This window comes from Phyllobates terribilis, unplaced genomic scaffold (genome assembly GCF_046119375.1).
Source record: "Phyllobates terribilis strain yellow unplaced genomic scaffold, ASM4611937v1 Scaffold_13__5_contigs__length_258822181, whole genome shotgun sequence".
Lineage (NCBI taxonomy): Eukaryota > Metazoa > Chordata > Amphibia > Anura > Dendrobatidae > Phyllobates > Phyllobates terribilis.
Window position 1 is genome coordinate 231387645 of NW_027362773.1, and position 24621 is coordinate 231412265.

Below are 24621 nucleotides of genomic sequence, written 5' to 3' on the forward strand. Positions count from 1 at the left end.
TCTTATTGGACCTCTGTCCACTCCCAGCCACTCCGGGAAATGCTTCATACTCACGGTAGTGGACTATGCCACCCGGTACCCGGAAGCGGTAGCTTTGTCGTCCATTCGGGCCGACAAGGTGGCTACCGCCTTACTGGAGATCTTCTCCAGAGTGGGTTTCCCCCAAGAAATGCTCACCGACCGAGGGACCCAGTTCATGTCGCGGCTGATGGAGTCCCTCTGTAAGCAAATGCAGGTGCAACATCTGGTGGCCAGCCCGTATCACCCACAGACTAATGGCCTGTGTGAGCGGTTCAATGGCACCTTAAAGCAGATGCTTAAGATGTTGGTCGACTCCCACGGGAGAGACTGGGAGCGTTACCTCCCACACCTCCTATTTGCTTACCGGGAGGTTCCGCAGGCCTCAACGGGGTTCTCCCCCTTTGAGCTCCTGTACGGGCGACGGGTACGGGGCCCCCTGGCTCTGGTGAAGGAAGCATGGGAAGGGGATTTGGCCACCCCCGAGGTGTCGGTCATCGAGTATGTCGTGCGCCACCGGGACAGGATGATGGCCTTGGCAAAGCTGGTGCAGGACAATATGGCCCAGGCCCAGGCCGACCAGAAGCGGTGGTACGACCAGAATGCTTGTGAGAGGACCTACCAGGTGGGTCAAAAGGTGTGGGTACTGGTCCCCGTACCACAGAACAAGCTTCAGGCAGCCTGGGAAGGTCCCTACTTCGTGCACCAGAAACTCAATGCCGTCACCTATCTGGTCACCCTGGATCACGCCCGTGGAAGGAGGAAGGCCTTCCACGTGAACATGATGAAGGCTCATCATGAGCGGGAAGCGACTGCCCACCCAGTGTGCAACCTTCCCGAGGAAGGAGAGGTAGAAACCCTCCTGGATCTGCTCACCCAAGCCAAGGCGGGTGGGTCCATCGAGGATGTGGGGGTTGGCCACCAGCTCACGGAGGACCAACGGTCCCAGCTGGGGACCACCCTGCACCCCTTCCGGGGGCTGTTCAGCAGCCTGCCCGGAAGGACTGAGATGGCTGTCCACGACGTGGACACTGGCGATCACCCGCCGATCCGGCGTTCAGCATATCGGGTCTCTTTCGAGGTGCAGGGAAACATGCGCCAAGAGATAGACGAGATGCTGAAGCTGGGGGTGATCCAGGCATCCAGCAGCGCGTGGGCCTCGCCTGTAGTCCTCGTACCAAAGAAGGACCGAACTACACGGTTCTGCGTGGACTACCGGGGGCTCAACGCTGTAACGGCCACCGATGCGTTCCCCATACCACGCATCGATGACCTGCTCGATCGGATGGCCGGGGCTAAGTACCTGACCATCATGGATCTGAGCCGGGGGTACTGGCAGATTCCTCTGACCCCCGCGGCAAGGGAACGCTCTGCCTTTATCACCCCTTTTGGACTGTACGAGTCCACAGTGATGCCATTCGGCATGAAGAATGCCCCTGCCACTTTTCAGCGGATGGTCAATACGCTGCTTGAGGGACTTGAAGGGTACGCGGCTGCGTACTTGGACGATATTGCAGTCTTCAGTCCCACTTGGGAGGATCACCTAGAGCACCTGCGGCAGGTGCTCGGTCGGATCCACCGGGCAGGCTTGACCATCAAGCCGGAAAAGTGCCAGCTGGGCATGAGTGAGGTCCTCTACCTGGGTCACCGGGTAGGCGGGGGGGTTCTGAAGCCAGAACCGGGGAAAGTGGATGCCATCGCATCCTGGCCCACTCCTAGGACCAAAAAGCAGGTGATGTCCTTCTTGGGGACCGCCGGGTACTATAGGAGGTTCGTCCCACACTATAGCACCCTGGCCAAGCCCCTGACGGACCTCACCAAGAAGAAGCTGCCCGTCGCAGTCGACTGGACAGTCGCCTGCGAGACAGCTTTCGGGGCACTCAAGGCCGCCCTAAGTAGCTCCCCTGTACTGCAAGCTGCCGACTTCGACCGGCCGTTTGTGGTACAGACCGACGCCAGTGACTTTGGCCTCGGTGCTGTGCTAAGTCAGGTCAACACGACAGGCCAGGAACATCCTGTCTTGTACCTAAGCAGGAAGCTACTGCCCCGGGAGGTGGCTTACTCCACGGTGGAAAAAGAATGCCTGGCAATTGTATGGGCCCTGCAGCGTCTGCAGCCCTACTTGTACGGGAGCCATTTCACCGTGGAGACGGACCACAACCCCCTCAGCTGGTTACACACGGTCTCTGGGTCGAATGGCAGGTTGCTACGCTGGAGCCTCGCTCTCCAGCAGTACCACTTCTCCATTCGCCACAGAAGAGGCCGTGACCACGGTAACGCTGACGGGTTATCCCGGCAAGGGGAGGGTGCAGAAGGACGCACGGGGGAACACAGGAATGTGCTACCCCCTCGCGCCCTCGTATAGGGGGAGGTGTGATGAACCTGTAGCCGCCATCTTGGTAATGATAAATCATATCCAGGGATGGCCACACTTCAGCAGCCCCCACCCTTGGGACCTTCTGTTAAAACGTCAACTAGATAGTTTCCCCCCATCCAGGCTCCTGTAAGATAAGAAGCCTACTTAACACTTGAATGCTAGGAGCTTCAAAGACTTCGAGAGGAAACACAGCCAGCAGGGGGGGTGCTTCGTCTATCTGTACCTGACCATTTGTCCCATAGGACTAGTTTCTTTGTCTGTCACAAGCATGGAGGCATAAGATATAGAAACATGAAAAGTACACGCATGTTGCATGGGATGGGCCAATAAAAAAAATATCACGGCGTCCCGGAGCCATTGCGCACACAAGCCTCCGCGGTAGACGTTTGTACGTGCTCTGGAAGCCAAGATATAGCGCGGAGCCATTCCTGAGGACCGTATGGTATCATAATTGATATCAAAAGGTCGGTTACGGCGGCCCGAATCCATGGGAACCCCTGGGGGTATCATGAGACCATCCCAGAAGAAGTTATTGGGTTCCATAGAATTTGGGCTTCTGATCGAAGTTAGACCTGAGGGTGGAGACTGAGCCAGCTGACCTCACCAGCAGTGGGCGGGACGGGGCAGGTAAGATAGCAGGACAGACAAGAGACAAGTCAGTCTTGACCCAAGAGTGGTGTGCTGAACATCTGAGCACCAGCTGAGGCCACCAAGGGGAGGAGCAGTTTGACCATGCGGTGGTAGGCCTCAGCCTGTAACAAAGAACCGTGCCTGCGACCGCAGAATCCTCTCCCTGCGTCACAAGAAAATCAAGAAACCGGTAACTGATATGCTGTGGTGATTCTGTGTGTTGTATTCCATTGTTGTATAGTTTAGCCTGACCTTATACCTGTGTATATTTAGTTGTATATCGTGTATCTAGTGTATTATTATAATCAATTACCTCAAGTAATTGTGGGCCTGCCTTTTATTCTGCATAACGAACGCACGTCCGTGTGAGCTCGGCTCAAGCCAAAACGCTACCCAGGGTTGGTTCCTGACCCGATATAGGCCCATTCACGGACTGGGCGTATATCTAAAATAGGGACTGGTGGCAGCATACCAACTGGGGATTGGGGAAGGCTGGTAGTGACGGTCGGAGGTTCAGATATATATATTCCTGGCGCGGCCACGGAAGATATATATACCGCCCTCACTACAGAGGGCCCCGATACCCAGTAGGTTACAGGACAGTCTCCCTGGCGACCGCTTATCCTAGGTGCAGTTCCTTGACTGACCTGAGGCTAAGAGGGCGCTAGCGAGTTGTGCTGTGTAGTGACGTTACGGTTTAGTGACGTTGAAGGGATAACACACTACCGTGTTCCCTGCGCTGGTTGCAGCTTCCTGGCACTACTTTCTCTAGGTGCAGTACCTTGACTGACCTGAGAGGTAAGGGGGCGCCAGAGAGCTGCACCCACCGGCCGGCTTTCATCACAGGAACAATCAGAGAAAAGGTATAATAGAAACAAGTCACCAATTCTGCATTTATCACCCACTCCTGGTTTTGGCTCCCACTCCTGAGAAAAAATACTGACCAAATACTTACGAATACTGACCAAATACTGATAGTGGGGCCGTGGCCTAAAGAAGAGACCTGGCCGGTCTTCAGATGTTTCCTACTGTGAAGCCGCGCCATACTTCACAATAGAAGTCAATGGGAAGACTAAAAAAGTTGCCTAGAAGAGGCCTGGACATCTTATTGAGCATTTTATAAGCGTTTTCGCCTCAAAAAACACAAGTGTTTTATTAATTTGTTTAATTGAATTATTAAAAAAAATAATAATAATAATCATCATTATTATCACCTTCAAAAAAAACACTTCAGGTTGAAACAAAAGAAATAAAAAATGGTCGGCGTTTCCTGAAGCGGTTTCCGCATGAAAAAAACTCATTGTTTTTGACAGACTGAAAAAAACCCAAAACATTGTATGAACATGGCCTAAGGCTATGTTCACGCAAAGAATACTCAGGCAACATTCACATGTTCAGTATTTGGTCCGTTTTTTTACCTCAGTATTTGTAAACCAAAACCAGGAGTGGGTCAGTCAGAGGAAAAGTAGAATAGAAACTCGTCCCCACTTCTGGATTTATCACCCACTCCTGGTTTTATCTTACAAATACTGAGGTAAAAAACTGACCAAATACTGAACGTGTGAATATGGTAGTGAGTTTTTGATGTCGCAGATTTTCTGCACCTAATAGATAAGGCCACATTCACACGTTCAGTATTTGATGAGTTTTTTACCTCAGTATTTGTAAGATAAAACCAGGAGTGGGTGATAAATCCAGAAGTGGTGACGAGTTTCTATTATACTTTTCCTCTGTTCCACTCCTGATTTTGGCAACAAATACTGAGGTAAAAACCCCAAATCCTGAACGTGTGCACACAGCCTGTATATGTTACTTGCATTTTTTTTTTTCCACATTTTTATCGTATTTTTGTCTCCTGTTTGGAATAAAGAATGCTTTGTTTTTGGATTACATGTGCGTTTCTGCTGCGCAAAAGCACTAAAACGCTTTACCTCATCTCATTCAATTCTATGGGGAATATCCGCAAGTAAAAATTTAGATTTACTGCAAGAGAAAATTGACAGGTTGCAAATATCAAAAAAAAGTGCTGCAGGTCAGATAACTTTGTATAAATCCTATCCACTTTGCTAGATCTGCACAAGGAAAATACGCACAGTGGGAACTGAGCCCTAGACTGCCTGCACTATACAGGGTCCAGATGAGGTATATTGTGGGTGCTGACACAAAGGTGGTCAATTCATTGTAATCAGTGTAATTACCCCGGTACTCCCCCAATGAGGGGTACAGGAGGTCCCTGTGATCAGCAGTGATGCGGCATCTCTCCAAGGAGACGGCATCAAGCTGCTCCCAAGCCTAACAAAGCCTCCAGCATGCTGTGTACCGGGCCTATCCCCCTACAACAAACAGCCCCATGGTAACAGCATCACCACCAGGGCACCAAGGGGCCATCCTGATCTTACAGACAGAATACTTCTGTGCCTTTACATGCACCCGGCAATGGAGTACAGAACCATCCACTAACACTGCAGGATCACACCAAAGCCAGTGCTTACTCCCATAAGACCCCAGTACTATGGATGGACCCCGTAGGTGAGGGCTGGGTACTGAGGTCTTGGAGCCCCACATTACACCTCTGTGCATATCCACCAAAGCATATCACTGTGTGCAGGGCGGTGTTGTGGCCTTGTGTCGCCTTGCCACTACGCAGAGCCTAGAGACCTAGCCGGCCCCTCGGGTCTCTTGACAGGAGATACCTGTGAACCTAGGGGGTTGAATTTTGTGATCCTAGCACGCTCGGTCTTTCATGAACGTGTGAAGCCCACCCATATGATGGTATATCCTGAGTATATGTCATTACTTAAAGGAGTTCTCTGCTGAAAACAAGTTATTACCCATCAACAGGACAGAAGATGACTGATTGATCGGCGGGGGTCTGGACACTGGGATCCACACTGATCAGCAGAACGGGGGGCTAGAATAGAGCTGCAGTGCACATGTGAGACCGCTGCGACAATCATTCCCTATGGGGCTGGCAAGTGCTGCACTCGCCATTTTCTGACAGCCCCATAGGGAATGAATGGAGCGATGTCGGCATCCAACCCGATGCTCCATTTTTTGAAGGAGGAAAGAGTGTCCCCCGTCCGGGATAAAAAAAATCCCTGGTCCCTGCACATAGGTGGTAATTTGTTTTATCCGGAGGACCCCTTTAATGATCGCTGGGGATACGACCACTTGGATTTTGGACAAACCCAAGCTGTAACGTCACAGTTCTTCCTCTGCACAGAGCAAAAACGGTCTCAGAGTCGATGGAGGTCTCAGATATCCCACCACATACTGAGATGGGAAGACCCCACAGAGGGGACCATACACCTCCATCAGCCCTTGTTCACACCCACGGCTTGTTTGTAGCCTGCAACTATTGAGACACATAGCTCAGCATGGGAGCTGCACACCCAAAACTCTGGAGTCTATAAAAAAATACAGGGACATTGATTATACTATTACAAAGAAGAGACAGGGAATAAATGCAATAAAGGGGTTGTTGTGGAACTACAACTCCCAGAATACCCTGACACAATATGGGGATGTGCAGGTAGGAGGAATAGTAACAATAAAGGGACTACAGCTCCCAGCATGTCCTGCACAGGCAGTAGCACAAAGCCCCACACTAGGGGGTCTGACACTTGGCAGGAGCCCCCTATGCTGTCGGAGGCCGGGGCTGCACTCACCGGCGCCGTCCAGCAGGCTGACACAGGGCCAGCAGAGTTAACCCTTCACACGCCGCCGTGCACGGAGGAGATCACGTGCCGTCTGCTATAAATCGCATTTTTTTTTGCAGCCCGTCCGGTTAACCCCCTCACCTCCAGAGTGTAGTTCTGGCTGATCCTCCCGTAGCTCTCCCAGGCCTCCGCACGGGCCCTCTCGTCCATGTTAAGAGCGCAGCACAGCTCTTCATAGCGGCGGCGAAGCTGCTGCTGCTCCTCCTCAGCCTGGGGACCGCTTCCATCTTCTTCCTCCTCCTTGATCATGTCTTCAGGCTTTTCCTCTGTTCCTACGGTGCAATTTGGAAGCGACACAGTTACGGCGGTGACACTGCGTAGACATTTAAATGGTCCGTGATTGACAGGAGCACACAGCCATTCTCAGCAAGAGTTACGTCAAAGTTGTCACTGGAAACCTATTCTATTCACACAGCGTTACGCAATGTGCGTATTCTCGCCACATTAGGGGAAGCGAAGATGGGGCGGGATCTCATGGACTATTGTAGCTCTGTGATTGGCTAGGCCTGTGACACATGCTTTTCCTATTGGCCCGCGCTGCTCAGGCGTCTATTGTAGACTGTCTTCTTGTTATGGTCACGTGTTTACTACGAACTAAGCCACAAGTAACCATTTCGTGGCCAGAGCTTTATTTTTAGGCATGCAGCAGCCCTATGTAGAATGTGTTTGTTTCTTAACACATTTACAAAATTATCACTCGAGATTTCTGGTGAATTTCTATAAATCAGATGACTATAAGAGTGAGAAATATTCACCTGACCACTGCAGCCAATCACAGCCTGCAGCGGTACTATGACCTTTCAAAGGGATAGACCCCTGTACTGGATTCAAGGAGGCGCTGGAAGGTGAGGATGCCTCCACTTCTCTCCTATAGGCCTTCAATGATTTTAATACAAATATTCACAATTTTTGTGTTTGCTTTTTATTTTTTTAGTTGCAATTTTTTTCTTACATTACAACTTGTAATTCTATGAGAAATGGCGACATCACGGGACTTGTTCGGGCAAAAATCCCCAGGCTGTAAAACACATTGAGGCAGATTTATTGACATCGGTCTTGGGCGCCGTTCACATGTCCAGTTGTTATCATCAGTTTGTAACAAATCCAGTATTAAAGAAAAAAAAACAAACAGTAGATCCGTCATAAAGAAATCAGATGCAGAATGGAAAGCGAAGGTTCTGATTTTGAATGGATCCATCACATGAATAGGTCCTGTACTGGATCACTTTATGCTTTATGATCCCAAAATGGATCCAAAAATGGAAATAACTATTGAGCGCAAACGCTGCGTCATATCATTCTGTGTTTCTGTGCCTGCGCACTGACAATGTATGAGAGTGGTGGTGCGCTCACAGTGTCAGTGCGCACACAATTCAGTAGTGGGTGACCCTGACCCTGCTGCCCACCTGTCTGTGACCTGCGCTCGCTGAATAGAGGGCATTCTGACGTGTGTCTGCTCACATCATCCATCAGAGCGCGTGCGCAGAGCAGCGCTCATGCAGTGTCAGTGCGTAGAGCAGCACTCATGCAGTGTCAGTGCGCAGAGCAGCGCTCATGCAGTGTCAGTGCGCAGAGCAGCGCTCATGCAGCGTCAGTGCGCAGAACAGCGCTCATGCAGCGTCAGTGCGTAGAGCAGCGCTCATGCAGCGTCAGTGCGTAGAGCAGCGCTCATACAGCGTCAGTGCGCAGAGCAGCGCTCATGCAGCGTCAGTGCGTAGAGCAGCGCTCATACAGCGTCAGTGCGCAGAGCAGCATTCATACAGCGTCAGTGCGCAGAGCAGCGCTCATGCAGCGTCAGTGCGCAGAGCAGCGCTCATGCAGCGTCAGTGCGCAGAGCAGCGCTCATGCAGCGTCAGTGCGCAGAGCAGCGCTCATGCAGCGTCAGTGCGCAGAGCAGCGCTCATGCAGCGTCAGTGCGCAGAGCAGCGCTCATGCAGCGTCAGTGCGCAGAGCAGCGCTCATGCAGTGTCAGTGCGCAGAGCAGCGCTCATGCAGTGTCAGTGCGCAGATAATAGGATGTGATAGAGTTCACTCTCCTGCCAATCACTATCAGGTGCCGGCTTATTATGCCAATAGGCAGGTGTCCTCATTTGCATATCAAATACAACTTCACTTTTAATAAAATATTCTTCCCATACTTGCCTGGTAAGATCTGTGTTATAAGTGAGTATGTTGTATCATTTCCAACTGTTTGTGACTTTCCGGACTCAGATTGCAACAAAACTTCCATAAACTGCATCATTATTAAAAAACAAAAAACAGGTGAATGTCATGTGCTCACTGACTGCTTCCTCCACAGCTGGTTTTTAGTGCCCCCTGCTGGAAAAGTGATGGCTCCCTCTGCTGTGTGGCCCCCTGAGGCGTCCTCTCCATTCAGTATTTTACCTATATATATTATTTAGGACCTGCTGATTTGCCGGTGACTGGAGCAGGTCAGCTGACCAATCACCTGGAAGCGTCCTGTGGCCAATGAGGATGCGAGGAATCCTATTTAAAGGGCATCTGATCTGCAGGCAGCATGTTATATGGCAGGAAAAACTGATCTTTTTTTTTTGGGGGGGGGTGGCTAGGATTCAAAATAATTTGTATTTTATTCATTAACCCCTTAAGGACCTTGGGATTTTCTGTTTTTTGCGTTTTCATTTTTTGCTCCCAGAGCCATAGCGTTTTTATTTTTTGGTCAATATGGCCGTGTGAGGGCTTATTTTTTGTGGGACGAGTTGTACTTTTGAATGACATCACTGGTTTTACCATATTGTGAATGGTAAAACGGGAAAAAATTCCAATTGTGGTGAAATTGCAAAAAAAGTGCAATACCACAGAGGTTTTTGGGTATTTTTTAACCACATTCACTGAATGCTAAAACTGACCTGCCATTATAATTCTCCAGGTCATTACGAGTTCGTAGACACCAAACATGTATAGGTTATTTTTTATTTAAATGGTGAAAAAAAAATGCAAAATTTGCTTAAAAAAAAAAAAAAAAAAAATGGCGCCATTTTCCCGAGACCTGTAGCGTCTTCATTTTTCGGGATCTGGGGCTGGGTGAGGGCTTATTTTTTTGCATGCCAAGCTGACGTTTTTATTGATACCATTTTGGGGTAGATCTGATGTTTTGATCGCCTGTTACTGCATTTTATTGCAATGTTGCGGCGACCAAAAAAAACATAATTCTGGCATTTAGAATTTTTTTTTTCGTTACGCTGTTTACTGATCGGATTATTCTTTTATATTGATAGATCAGGCGATTCTGAACGCGGCGATACCAAATATGTGTATTTTGTTTATTATTATTATTATTTTATTTTGAATGGGGTGAAAGGGGGGTGATTTAAACTTTTATATATTTTTTATTTTTTTAATATTTTTAAAACCATTTTTTTACACTTTCTGTTTGCTTCTATGGTCTTCTATGGTCTCCGTAGGAGACTAGAAGCTGCAGTTTCCTGATCGTTTCTACTTCATACAGGGGGTGAGCTGATCGCCTGTATGCAGTAGAAATCCTCCTGTGCTATGAGTGCCGACCACTAGGTAGCGCTCATAGCAATCTTTACATGACAACCACAGGGGTCTGCTGCAGACCACGGGTTGTCATGCCCACGCATCGGTGACCCGCGATCATGTGACGGGGTCACCGATGTGCGGGGCTAATGCCGCACTTATGGTGCAGCGATGTTAAATGCCGCTGTCCGAGATTGACGGCGGCATTTAACTGGTTAACAGCAGCAGGTGGATCGCGATTCCACCCGTGGCTGTTGTGGGCACATGTCAGCTGTATAAATCGGCTGACATGTGCCCGGTTCAGTGCGGGCTTAGCTCCGGAGCCCTTGCTGAACCAGTGGTGATGGCCCCAGGCTTTCCCTGGTGTTTGTATGGCTATGAGTCCAGCGGGTGGGACTAGTGATTGACAGTCTTCCCTGTGTGACTGTGCATGCAGAGAGCTGTCAATCACTAGTAGGACCACCCACTGGACTTCTATACACCAGGGATGTCAATGAATAAAATACAAGATGTATTGGATTTTTCCCGCAAAACTATATATCATTCTGCTTTTCATCTGCGCCATTTTTGCAAGTGTGGCGCTCCGAGGGTTCGGTTGCCACATGGGTATTGCACCTCAACCAGAGGTGTGATATTCCACTCCCAGATAAGGATGGAGTGTGGACCAGGGCTCAGTTAGCTGCATACACACACAGCTCGACGGTGCTCCCATTTATGCAGGCACGACTGACCATGTCCCTGGCTGGAGTGGGGAGGGGGGAGAGAGCCCAGTGATGTAGGAGCAGTAGGGGTTGGTTTCTGGAGCATAGGAAGGAGCTCATTGGGAGCAGGTCACCTGAGCTCAGACACAGAGAAGCAGATAAAAGGTGGGGGCCATCTTAGGAGGGAGTTCAGTTCAGAGCAGTGAGTCAGAGTAGAAAGGGAGAGAGAGCTGACAGGCTCGGCCTGAGCTCAGCTCCACGAGGCAGGTCTAGAGAGAAGGCCGGGGCCAGAGAGAAGAAGGAGAAAGAAGGAAGGAGAAGACAGGCGTAGAAAGGCTCCAGAAACAAGAAGGCAGAAGGGACCCTAAGAGAGCAGAACGGACAGCAACCGTTGCAAACCTGCGTTATATCGGGTGAAGGGTCAGGCCGTGGAAGGGTACCGGATTCCCAAGTTGGTGGAGGTAAATCATCCCTCAGCCAAGAACCGGAGGTCGTGATCATTTATTGGTGCGACCCCTCGCTACACCCGCTAGGAAGGTACCACATAGGGTCAGGGAAACTGGCGCCAAGTTTTACCAGAGAAGCCCCGAGGCAGCCGGACAGAAGCGTGGGCACTGGTGGGGTATGACAGGCCAGAGAAAGGACAGAAGGGAGTCCTGTGCCATACTCCTGAATTGCCTGGGGGTTGACCGAGCTCCTCACCTGGTGGACGCAGCACGGCTCGGGCAGTCCTTTCTGACGGAAGTGACTTGGATAACAACTGTGAGTAAAAGACCCTGGACTGCATCATTGGACTGTGATTTCTGCTGCGCCTGCGCCATCACCCCTAGCATTCACCTACTCTGCCCTGAGGCTACACTCTTCCCGTGGGGAGTTATCCTATCCCTGTGCTGCACACCAACACCAGCCTCAGCGGTCTGCCTTGCAGCGGCGGTCATCCCTGACCGCAATCCACGGGTGGCGTAGTCGGACATTCAAAACACTGATAAATAGACTGCCGCAATTTGGTCTGACCACCCTGAGCCACGGGATCGGGTTGCCACTACTACCCCCAGCATCGTACAGAAGCCCGGTTCCGGGTACCCCATGGCCCAGGGGGCGAGTAACAAGCATCAAGTAAAATATGTTACTTGCGTTTTTCCGAAAATACGCAGTGTCAAAAGCTCATCGTGGGAACGTAGCCTTACAATTTCTTCAGTGTTTTATGGCTTTGTTTCCCTATATCTAATGCTAAGCTGTGACATTCTCTCACTATCCAGATTCAGCACAAAGTGGCTGCTGCATTCCCTGCCTCAGCTTTCATTCAGACTATGATAGTCCCTCCTGATTGGCTGCATTGTACCATGTGATGTAATCAGGGACGGACACTGACTGCTTGGGGCCCCTGTGCAAGAAATGTGTCTGGGACTCCCACCTTTTATAGCGACAAAGCTACAGATGTATATATAGTCACACACACAGGGGCGGACCTACCGCCTGTGCAGCCGGTTCATTGAACGGGGGCCCCCGAGGGAGAGGGGGCCCCTCCAGCAGGGCCGCCATCAGGGCATGACTGCCCTGACTCCAGCATGGGGCCCGGCCGGTCGGGGCCCCCTCGGGGCCCTCCTCTTGTGCGTCTCCTCATGGGGCCCCCCCGCAGGACCCCCCGCCGTCACATGACCAGAGATGTCCCTGCGCTCAGCATGGGCCCCTGGAGCATTTTATGGGGGCCAGTATCCTGTATGCAGTGTTATATGGGGACCAGTATCCCGTATTGAGCGTTATATGGGGACCAGTATCCTGTATGGAGCATTATATGGGGACCAGTATCCTGTATAGAGCATTATAAGGGGGTCAGTATCCTGTATGGAGCATTATATGGTGCCCATAATACTGTATGGAGGACTATACTGTCCGGTCTGCACTGTGCGCTGAGGATATCGCTCATGTAATGTAGTAAGTGAAATCCTTGGCCTTGTACTATATGTATATATTTCTCTGTGGTATCTGTGCATCATGAATCATGGTATGTGTTAAAGGGGCCCACTGAAACTCTGTCGCCCAGGGCCCACAAAAACCTGGAGCCGGCCCTGGGGGTAAGTATAACAAGTTTTATTTTTTTTAAGTACAGTTAATTACCTAGGAGTGGGGGGAATAAGAGATGCACGGGGAAGGGGGGGGGTGAGAGATGCACGGGGGGGGCCTTCATACCCCCTATGAAGGGCAGGGGGGGGGGGGGGCCCAAAAAATTCTTGCACAGGGGCCCACTACAGTCTGTGTCCGCCCCTGCACACACACATATACATAGCCTCCTTTATTATGTATATTGCCGTCCCTTATTAAACACTGCCCTCTCTTGTTATGTACAGCACCGTCCTTACATATGGGATAATATAGCACCCTGTTTTTTATTACATGCCGTCCCCTATTGATAGATATATAATGCAATGGCGGCTGATGGAGCATGGGAGAGCTTCTTTTCTGATGGAGGAGCTGAAGGACTGGTCTTCTGGTCACCGGCTGCTCCATCAGCCGTCATTATATATCTAACAAGAGACGACTATGTAATAAAAAATGGCGATGTGACTGGCAAAAATAACAAGAATATGTTATGTAAGGGACAGCACTGTACATAACAGCAGAGGAAGCTATACTGTATAATAAGATACGGCACCATATATAACTAGAGAGGATGGTAGGTAATAAGGGAGGGTGTTATACATAATAAAAGAGGAAATTATGTAACTGAGGATGGCGCTATACATAATAAGTGAGTACACTATATACTAAGGGACTGTGCTGTACATAATACGGCTACATTCCTGTATCAGTGTGCAGTGTCGGTGTGCTGCCCGCTTTTACAGACACATTGAGCATGTCCTATTCTGATCCTCAAAATCGGATCAGAACAGGACATTCTCTGACCCTCACAGATCTCATTCTCAGATCCGTGATTGTCATGGATGTGTGAATGGATTTATAAAACTCTACGAGTCCGTGGGCCATCCGATAAAAAGATCTGGCAGCACACGGACATTTCACACAAATGTGAGAATGCAGCCTAAGAGATTTTACAGATAACATTATCACTCCAAGTCACACAGTGCAGACACAGAATAATATTTACATCCAGGCACTTACCGATGACGTCTCATCTGATCAGAGTCAGTTTCTGCTGCTTCTTCTCCATCTGGTCAGACCTTCATGTCGACATCTCCCAGCCATGACTTGTCTTGTCACGATGATCTCCAGCCTAGAAAATAACAAGGTCACATATATTGTATACATACATGTGTCTCCCCCCGCACTGCGTCCCCTGATTACAGATATGTACCCCACCATTAATGTACTATTAGCCACTTAGTAATCAAAATATAAAGTGATAAGCAGCACTGTGCCCCCCATTAACTATAATCTCTGCCACCCAATAATATAAATGATTCAGTCTCTGTGACTCTCCTCAATTAACTGTAAGGCTATATGCACATGGAAAATATACAAGGCTTTACAGTACAAGCAAAGTGAACCCCCCATCATTGCTCTCTCCCAGCACCCCCATCATTGCTCTCTCCCAGCACCTCCATCATTGCTCTCTCCCAGCACCTCCATCATTGCTCTCTCCCAGCACCTCCATCATTGCTCTCTCCCAGCACCCCATCATTGCTCTCTCCCAGCACCTCCATCATTGCTCTCTCCCAGCACCCCATCATTGCTGTCTCCTAGCACCCACAACATTGCCCTCTCCCACCACCCCATCATTGCTCTCCCACCACCGCCATCATTGCTCTCTTCCAGCCCCATCATTGCTCTCCTCATCATTGCTCTCCCCAGCCCCATCATTGCTCTCCCCAGCCCCATCATTGCTCTCCCCAGCCCCATCATTGCTCTCCCCAGCCCCATCATTGCTCTCCCCAGCCCTATCATTGCTCTCCCCAGCTCCATCATTGCTCTCCCCATACCCACCATCCCCATCACTGCTCTCCCCATCCCCATAACTGCTCTCCCCATCCCCATCACTGCTCTCCTCAGCCCTACCTTCCCCGTCATTGCTCTCCCCAGCCCAGTCATTGCTCTCCCCATCGTCATCATTGTTCTCCCCATCGCCACCATTGCTTTCCCCAGCCCCGTAATTGCTCTCTCCATCCCCGTAATTGCTCTCTCCATCCCCGTCATTGCTCTCTCCAGCCCCATCATTGCTCTCTCCAGCCTCGTCATTGCTCTCTCCAGCCCCATCATTGCTTTCTCCAGCCCCATCATTGCTCTCCCCATCGCCACCATTGCTCTCCCCCACCTCCCCTCATTCTCCTGTTTCTCTCCCAGTGTTTCAGTATAAAAAACAAAATAAAAAAGACACAACTTACCTGTCAGCCCACTCCCCTGCAGCATCCTAGTCTCTAATAACTTTCTCCCTGACACAAGCCCGCGCAGCTTGATGACGGAGGAAGCGCCGGGCAGGAAGCAGAGGTGAGTGTAGCATCGGCGTCTCTGCCCCGTACTAGGCAGAGACGCCGTCCCTCTCACCTCCCCGCTCCTGGTGCGGCGTCCTCCAGCGCTTCTCTCCCCGCTGCTTCCGGCATGCGCTCCTTCTCCTTGCCCGCTCACCTGGGAGCGCTCACCTGCTACCTGCCTGCTAGCCTACCTGGAGGCTCTGCCGTCACTTGCCGTGACCACCTGCCTGTCCAGAGACTCTTGGCCGCTCACCTGGGAGCGTCCACCCGCTACCTGTCTGCTAGTCTACCTGGAGGTTCTGCCGTCACTTGCCGTGACCACCTGCCTGTCCAGAGACTCTCGCCCGCTCACCTGGGAGCGTTCACCAGCCACCAGCCCGCTGCCCTTCTACCCAGAGACTGTCCCTGTCACTTGCCGTGACTACCTGCCCATCTTCCCTGGGAGCCACCCGCTTCCTTACAAGGACTGCCCCCTTGTATAGTTGCACAGAGGTTCCACCTCCCAGACCCGTTACAGTGAGGATGGATCCCTCCAGCTCTGCTGCCATTTTCCTCCTGACAGCAATGAAGCTGCAGGGATCGCTCCCTGCCCACTGCATATCATGAGGGCAATCTGGCCATGGGCCCCCCGGAGCCTGGGTGTCCGAGAAGCTGGCCAGATTGCCCTCATCATTAGCCGCCCAGTAAGGGCCCCCCTGTACCGCCGGGCCCCTGTGCAGTTGCATAGGCTGCGGTAGGTCCGCCTCTGGATGTAATACCTGCAGGCTATTTTGGTGAAGCTCACTCAGCCAATGTTATTGAATTGGGCTGTTCAGATGACCTTTTTTTTCACTAACAACGCAATGGGGGCAGTTTACGTAGTAGCTAGGACATGACAGGCTCCCTTTAAGGTACAAGTCTGCAATTACTGTATGTGACTGCAGTCTTCTAAATCTTCACATTGTGCTCTCTGTACACTGTGAAGATTCTCCGATGCTGGTGCCGGGAGCAGAAGGTCATGTGACTGCAATTGTGCCGACTTCCGGACACATTCCAACTAGACGTGTCCGGCCTCACTCAATACGCTTGCATTGAGATTGGCTGCGCACGTCTAGTCGGCATATGACCTCAAGTATACAAATCACATACTTGAGGTCACATGACTGCCCGATACCAGATAATCCTCACAGCAGGCAGAGTGACTGCAGACTTGTACCCTAAGGCTGGACAACCCGTTTAGCCAACAGATATGGGGTTAATCTGCAGATTAATAGCACACTGCTACTGGTAGTAGTAGAAAAACCTTTAGGTCACAGCCCCACTATCAGTATTTGGTCAGTATTCAGTCAGTATTTTTTTCTCTGAAGTGGAAGCCAAAACCAGGAGTGGGTGATAAATGCAGAACTGGTGATTTGTTCTTGAAAAAGAAAAAAAAACGCACTTCCATAATTTTTTTGGGCTTTTTTATGGCTTACAAAACACAGTAAAAATGACCAGGCAGCATTATTCTTCAGATCAGTATGAGTACGGCGATACTAAATTTAAAAAGTTTATTTGTTAAAATTTAATGGTCAAAAGAAATCTTATGTCCCATTTTCTGAGACCTGAAACCTTTTTTATTTTTCCGTCAATGGAGCTTGTTTTTTCTGTGCTAAGCTTCCATTTTTATGGATACTATTTTGGCATACGTACGTTTTGATCTCTTTTTATTGCATTTTCTTTGTTGGATGCAGAAACCAAAAAATAAATAAATATATTGGGTTCCAACACTTTCTTTTTGGTGTTTAATGTATGATAAAATAATTTTATATCTTGATAGATGGGACTTTAATTGATGTAGTGATACAAGTATGATTTTTTTTATATTTCTTTATTTTATGAATGACTAGGGGTAATTTACATTTCTCTATTTTTTCAAAAACTTACATTTTTTATATTATTTTTTAGTCCCTATAGGGAACTTGATACTGTGATTGTTTCATTGCTTGCACTACATTCTGCAATGCCAATATATTACAGTATATAGTGAAATTGCAGTTAGCAATGGCTAAGCTTCACAGGGAGGCCAGGATGACAGATGTAGGGGACTTCACCAGGTCTCCGGCTTCCATATCAACCAGTGGGGTCCACTTAATCACCACGTGATGTTGGGAGCCCATGCGCACGCGTACGTGCGATGACAATATTTAGATTCCTCAGTCAGTGATTGACCGTGACATTAAAAGGGGAAAACAGCAGCGACCCAAGCCAGCTCCAGTTGAAGGCAAATGCAGATCGCACCTGGACCAATGTTATGCTATAGGCCCGTGCACATGTCAGAAATTTTCCTTAGATAGAATCGGTCCGAGGAAAAAAACGCAGCATGCTTGAGTTTAACCCGATATTTGGATCGCATTCAGCCATTCAAGTCAATGAATCCATGGAAAACATCGGACTGCACTCGGATGACATCTGAGTACAGTCCGATTTCCGGGCACTGACAGAATGGAGAAATTTTGTGTCTATCTTTTCCTCATCTGAGAGAATCGGAGAGCACTATGATCACTCTCTGATCAGTGCAATTAGCATAATTGATCCGATTTTCTCAGATTACAAAAAATATGCTTGTCTGCACCTGCCCTAATGCAGATTGCCATCCATACTTTCATCTTCCACACCAAAGGCTATCCGTGCTCCATGTATAACAAAGGTGCCTTGTCTCACACAGATCTCTAGCCATAACCCCAAATCTCTAACACGCAGCTCCTTACAGTTCCCCCTCTGTAAAAGAGAGCTCCCCACATGGTTCCCCCTCTGTAACCCACAGCTCCCCATTATTCCCCCTATGTAATAGACAGCTCCCCACGGTTTCTCCCTCACTGACAAGACAGCTCTCCACAGTTCCCCCTTCTGTAACAGACAGCTCCCCACGGTTCCCCTTTCTGTAACACAGCTCCCCACGGTTCCCCCTTCTGTAACGGACAGCTCCCCACTGTTCCCCTTTCTGTAACGGACACCTCCCCACGGTTCTCCCTTCTGTAACGGATACCTCCCCACGGTTCTCCCTTCTGTAACGGACAGCTCCCCATGGTTCCCCTTTCTGTAACAGACAGCTCCCCACGGATCCCCACTCTCGAATGGACAGCTCCCCACGGTTTCCCCCTCTCTAAAGCACAGCTTCCCACCGTCTCCCCTCTGTAACGGACATCTCCCCATGGTTCCCCCCTCTCTAACGGACATCTCCCCACGGTTCCTCCGTCTCTAATGGACAGCTCCCCACGGTTTTCCCCTCTCTAATGGACAGCTCCCCACGGTTTTCCCCTCTCTAATGGACAGCTCCCCACGGTCTACCCTCTCTAATGGACAGCTCCCCACGGTCTACCCTCTCTAATGGACAGCTCCCCACGGTCTACCCTCTCTAATGGACAGCTCCCCACGGTCTACCCTAATGGACAGCTCCCCACGGTCTACCCTCTCTAATGGACAGCTCCCCACGGTCTACCCTCTCTAATGGACAGCTCCCCACGGTCTACCCTCTCTAATGGACAGCTCCCCACGGTCTACCCTCTCTAATGGACAGCTCCCCACGGACTACCCTCTCTAATGGACAGCTCCCCACGGACTACCCTCTCTAATGGACAGCTCCCCACGGACTACCCTCTCTAATGGACAGCTCCCCACGGACTACCCTCTCTAATGGACAGCTCCCCACGGACTACCCTCTCTAATGGACAGCTCCCCACGGACTACCCTCTCTAATGGACAGCTCCCCACGGTCTACCCTCTCTAATGGACAGCTCCCCACGGTCTACCCTCTCTAATGGACAGCTTCCCACGGTCTACCCTCTCTAATGGACAGCTCCCCACGGTCTACCCTCTCTAATGGACAGCTTCCCACGGACTACCCTCTCTAATGGACAGCTTCCCACGGACTACCCTCTCTAATGGACAGCTCCCCATGGTTTCGCCCTTCGGTAACAGACCGTTCCTCTGCAACACACAGATCCCATGGTTTCCCCTTTGTACCACACAGCTCCTTATGCTTCCGCCTGACAGGTAACCCCTGCCCCACACATCCTCACACTTCTGTGGCCTATACTACTCCACCCCTCAGTGACTCCACAGTCCATAGCAGGAAGCTAAACTGATCACTGCTTCCTGTACTGATCACAGAGATAAGTGCAGGGAGGACTGAAGAACTACTGAACCGCTTCACAGTCTGTACAATCAAGTAGAAAGCTTCATTCGTACTTTGCCCTGTCATTAAAGTGGATGTATTATCAGAAAATTACCATTATACAAATCAGGTTTTTGTTGAATATATATATTTTAAATCTTGCTAATTTTTTATATCATATTCTGTGTTTAATAAAATACAAATCTTGCAATATATTGGTTACTGGTGTTATTTTGGATCCATACACAGCTGATAACACAGGATCCACCAGTCACAATATGTCACAGCTGACCCTGCTCCCTTCTCTTCACAGACTCATTAGACCCCTCAATACAAAGATAGGGACTGAGTCAGTCTAATGCTGCTAATGGACATATATATATTGTAAGGCAGCGGCTTTCTCGTCCGTGCGGTAATTAGGCAGTGACCCAAGAAAGTACAACATAAACATCTTTATTTTCAAACTCACAAAATAAATCCAGAACTTTTATCCTCCGTTTCGCAGCAGGAACGTCCGTATCAGTTCGTTGTCGTGGGCAATTGCACCACCATACCACTCATGGGTGCGTCAATGGCTTTCATTTCTCTGGTTCTAGCCTGTGTTCAATCTCACACAGACCTGTCCTACATAAAGCTCTGACTCTGATGATTGACAACCAAACACTGACACACCCAAACCTTAACTGAAAGTTTAAATAGGAATTGTGGACAAGGGCCACTCCCAAGACCTGTAGTAGAGGGAGAGATCCGTCCCACTACCTTCCTACAGATCTCTCCAAAAATAAAAGCCCATGTCAGGTTTTCTTAAATCTGACTTGGTCAAATAGTTTGACCAAATCCATACTCTCTTTCATTTCGCATTGTAAGCACAGCCTTGGCTGTAATTACAATGCCCTCCAGCGGGTTTAGTATGTTTCTATGCACATCCTGGGGGATACATAACGACCCTCAAATATGATTCCCCTCACTATGTGTATATATACATATATATATATATATATATATATATATATATATATATATATATATATATATATATATATATATATATATATATATATATATATATATATATATATACAGTCCTGCTCGTTATTGCCACAAAGTTTAAGTACGTAATGTGGAATATCTCCTGAAAAAAATGAGTCAAATGAAACAGTTTTTTTTGTGTAGACCAGAGGTCCCCAACCTTTTTTGCACCAGGGACCGGCTTTAAGCAAGACCAGTTTTCCATGGCCCGGTGGGGGTGGGGGCGGGGCTTTGGTCATATGGGGGTGGGGTTATGGAGGGGTGGAGCTTAGTGCATACTTATCATATAATTATGACATTTATAATGAGAATGTGATTCAACTTACCATAGGTTCAGAATGAGTGGGAGCACCAGGCTTGTTTCCCTGGATCAGTGGGAGCACTGGGCTTGTTTTCCTGCAACAAGACGGTCCCATCTAGGGATGATGGGAGACAGTGAAACCCGAAGTGTGTTCCTTATGTCCAGTCTACTCCGTAATCTCGTTTTTGCTGTTGCCATGGCAGAAAACCCAGTTTCACAAAGATAGGATGTTGGAAAAGGAAGCAGAGTTTTCAGTGCTTTGGTGGCGATCCCAGGATATTCAGCCTGGACTTTAATCCAGAATGTTGGGAGATTTGAAGTCTCAAACATACTTTTAAGGCTACCATCATTTGCAATCTCAAGCAGTTGGTCTTCTTCAAGCACGGACAAGGTCGATTCACCTGGCTTGTTCACAAATGGGTTGCGAATCCATTCCTTCCTAGTTCGTGGGTCTTTTGTGGTCGGAAAATAGCGCTCAAACTCTTCTGAAAGCTGAGATAGGTGATCATGCACCAGCTGGGAGAATGAAGGCTCAGGCTCGGTCTCTTCCAAAATTCCTGCTAATGTTTGAAACATGTCAAATATCCCTGTTCTCACTCGCCGTCCCCACACTTCCAGTTTGGCTTTAAATGCAGCAACTTTATCTGCCAACTTGAAGGCAGTTGTCATTCTCCCCTGAAGTGACAGATTAAGTTAGTTCAAAAAGTTGAATATGTCACATAAGTAAGCAAGTTTTGTGACCCATTCCTTACTACTGAAATGTGCTGCAAGTGGCGATTCTTTTTCTAAAAGAAATCTATAAAGCGGGTCTCGTAACTCAAAAACTCTGGCCAGTGCTCTACCTTTAGAAAGCCATCTGACTTCTGTGTGTAGGAGAAGACGTTTGTGCTCCGCGTCCATCTCCTCACAGAGCTGCTCGAACAGACGTGAGTTAAGGGCATGTGCTTTTATGTGATTAATAACTTTAATCACATCTTGCAAAACGCTGTTAAGTTCAGGTGACATTTTTCGGCTTGCCAGCATTTCTCTATGGATGACACAGTGCGTAGAGTCGCATTCAGACGCAACCTCTTTGACCCGGGTAGTTAAACCAGAAAGCCGTCCAGTCATGGCAGCTGCTCCGTCTGTGCATATACCGACACAAAATGACCAGTTTAGGTTTCCTGATATGTAATCATCCAAAGACTTGAATAGTTCTGCACCTGTGGTGTTGGCTGGCAACAATAATGCACATAACATGTCCTCATGCACATCCTCCTGAAAAATATATCGCACATAAACCAGCATCATTGCCTTGTTGTCAACGTCAGTAGACTCGTCAACCTGGATTGCGTACCATGGTGACGCATTAATCCTCTCCAACAATTGTACCTCGATGTCTTCTGCTATTTCATTAATTCGTCTACTGACAGTGCTCGCTGAAAGAGGAACCTGTGCCACTTTTTTAACGGCAGCCTATCCTAAAAGTTCCTGGCAAATGTCCTTAGCGGCAGGCAGGATCAACTCTTCACCAATAGTGAAGGGCTTCTTAGCCTTGGCAATGCGGTTAGCCACTAAGAATGATGCTCTCAGAGCAGACACATTTGTTGATGTGGTGGCCTTCAATAATTGCTTCTGTCCTTTGTGTTCGCGTTTTTTTCTTTCAAAAAACTCCAAAGGCTTGTCTTTTGATGCAGGGTGCTTGGTCTGTAAGTGGCGAACCAGTTTTGAAGGCTTCATGGCCTCGTTGGATAGCCGGTCACCACATATCAGACAGAGTGGGCTTGGGGCATGTGAATCGCCAGTTGCGATGAACCCATAATTTAAGTAGGACTCATTGTATTTTCTTTTAAATGCAGCTTTCTTTTTTTTAGCAGTCATGGAGTCTTCATCTGTCTCATTGGGTCTTTCTTCCTTTTCAAAGAAGCTCTTCAGTGATGTTTGTTTTTTACTCATTTTACAAGGGTTAGAGGTGAAGGCGTAGTGGGCCCCTAACACAGAAAGATGGCTATTGCTACTGGAGACGGGCACTGATGATGATGACCACCACTACTGCTGCTACTGGAGACGGGCACTGATGATGATGACCACTACTGCTGCTACTGGACACAGCCACTGCTGCTATGAATTTTCACTGTTGTTTGCTTTTTTCACTTTAACCAGAAAATCTGCTGCTGGGCCGCACGACACCAGAACACAGCTACAGGAGTCATAAGGGTGGGACACCTGACGTCATATCTAGCTGCCCATTAGCATCCAGAGCCCCTCCCCCTCCAACTCGCAGCTAGCAGGAGGGGAAGGAGCGCTGGACACACATGACCTGCTTGTCCCTGCTCCTGCCTGAGCACATTCTGCGAGTAGCAGCACTGTACATTGAGTTTCAGTGTACAGCACTGCTACTAGCACTGCTATATGCACCAGACAGCGCTGTATGGGGAGGATGCTGGCGGGACCTCGGTGTACAGCGCTGCTAAGTAGCAGCATTGTACATTGAGCGTCAGTGTATACAGCGCTGCTGCTTAGCAGCGCTACACACTGAACACCGGTACCGGGAGCCGCGTCACTGAAGCCAGTCTGCTGCCCCAGCACGCCCCACATAACATGTTCTGCCGGGGGCGTGTCAGTGAGGAGAGCCTGCCGCCTCACTCCGTCAGGAACACACCATGCTGTGCAGGAGGGCCGCGTCACTAAGACCCGCCCCGTGACGTACAACAGGTACCATGCTGTGCTGTGGAGGGCTGCGTCACTAAGACCCGCCCGACGCCCCACCCCGTCCTGCATAATGTTCTCTGCCGGGAGCTGCGAGCTGTCACGGCTATGGCAGAAAACATTATAAATCCACACAGAGCGAGCTCTGACCAGGCGCAGGGCCGCGGAGCTAGCTGTCAGCGGCGCCGCGGACCGGCTGAAAAACCCCAACGGCCCGGTCCTGGTCCGCGGACCGGCAGTTGGGGACCTCTGGTGTAGACCACTCATGTTAAATACAAAAGAGCAAATGATAAACAATAATTTAAAACAAGAAACAATGGAGGGAAAAATGGAAAAACCTAAAGCTTGCTGTGTCACTGGTATTGGCACCCTGTACATTAATTTAGTATGGAAACATATTTTGACTCACCTGTGGTAAATCACAAAAGACATTCATCTGTGATTGTCGGTGCCCATGTGACATGAATTAGCCAATGATGACTTCAGTGTTTTAAAAAGCAACATGGTAGGCCTTGTTCCTTTGTCACAATGGTGAAGACAAAGGAGCTGTCTGAGGACATCAGAACTGCTATTCTTAGCAAACACAAGACTTCCAAAGGGTATAAGGCCATCTCAAAAGACCTTGGTATCCCAGTTTCAACAGTGCGCAATGATATTAAGAAGTTTGCGAAGCATGAAACCGTCAAGAACATCCCTGGACGTGGGGGAAAGAGAAAAATTGACAAGAGATGTCTTTGAAGGTTGGTGCAAAAATAGTTTTTGCAAAAAAAGCGTCTTTTAGTGTGTGACAGCAGCCAAACATAAAAATGCAATATAAATCTGGTATCGCTGTAATCGCACAGACCTGAAGAGTAAAGTCGTCTAATCACTTATACTGCACGAAGAATGGCGTAAAAAATAAATAAAACCAATTCTTCACCTGATGTTCATTCTGCTACCCAAAGATCACAGTAAAGCTCGGTGCACATTTATCCTGTGCTCTGTGCTGCGCGCTTACACTGGGGTTTCCGTGTAAATCTCTGAAATACGTGATTCAGATGGAAACCCAGCGGAAGATTCTCTATAATGAGGCAGATGGAGGCACTGTGGACGCCG

General features: G+C 49.0%; 1 protein-coding gene across 1 annotated transcript in view; it reads right to left on the reverse strand.

Annotated features, from left to right (window-relative positions):
• The window catches only part of RBL2 (RB transcriptional corepressor like 2), a 76623-nt gene extending 69412 nt beyond the window's left edge, over positions 1-7211 (reverse strand). Inside the window, exon 1 of the mRNA XM_073659351.1 lies at positions 6826-7211. Within this exon, the coding sequence (XP_073515452.1) occupies positions 6826-6993 (168 nt within the window). The 5' untranslated portion in view covers positions 6994-7211. The remainder of the gene's footprint in view (positions 1-6825) is intronic.
• Between the last annotated feature and the right edge of the window lie 17410 nt (positions 7212-24621).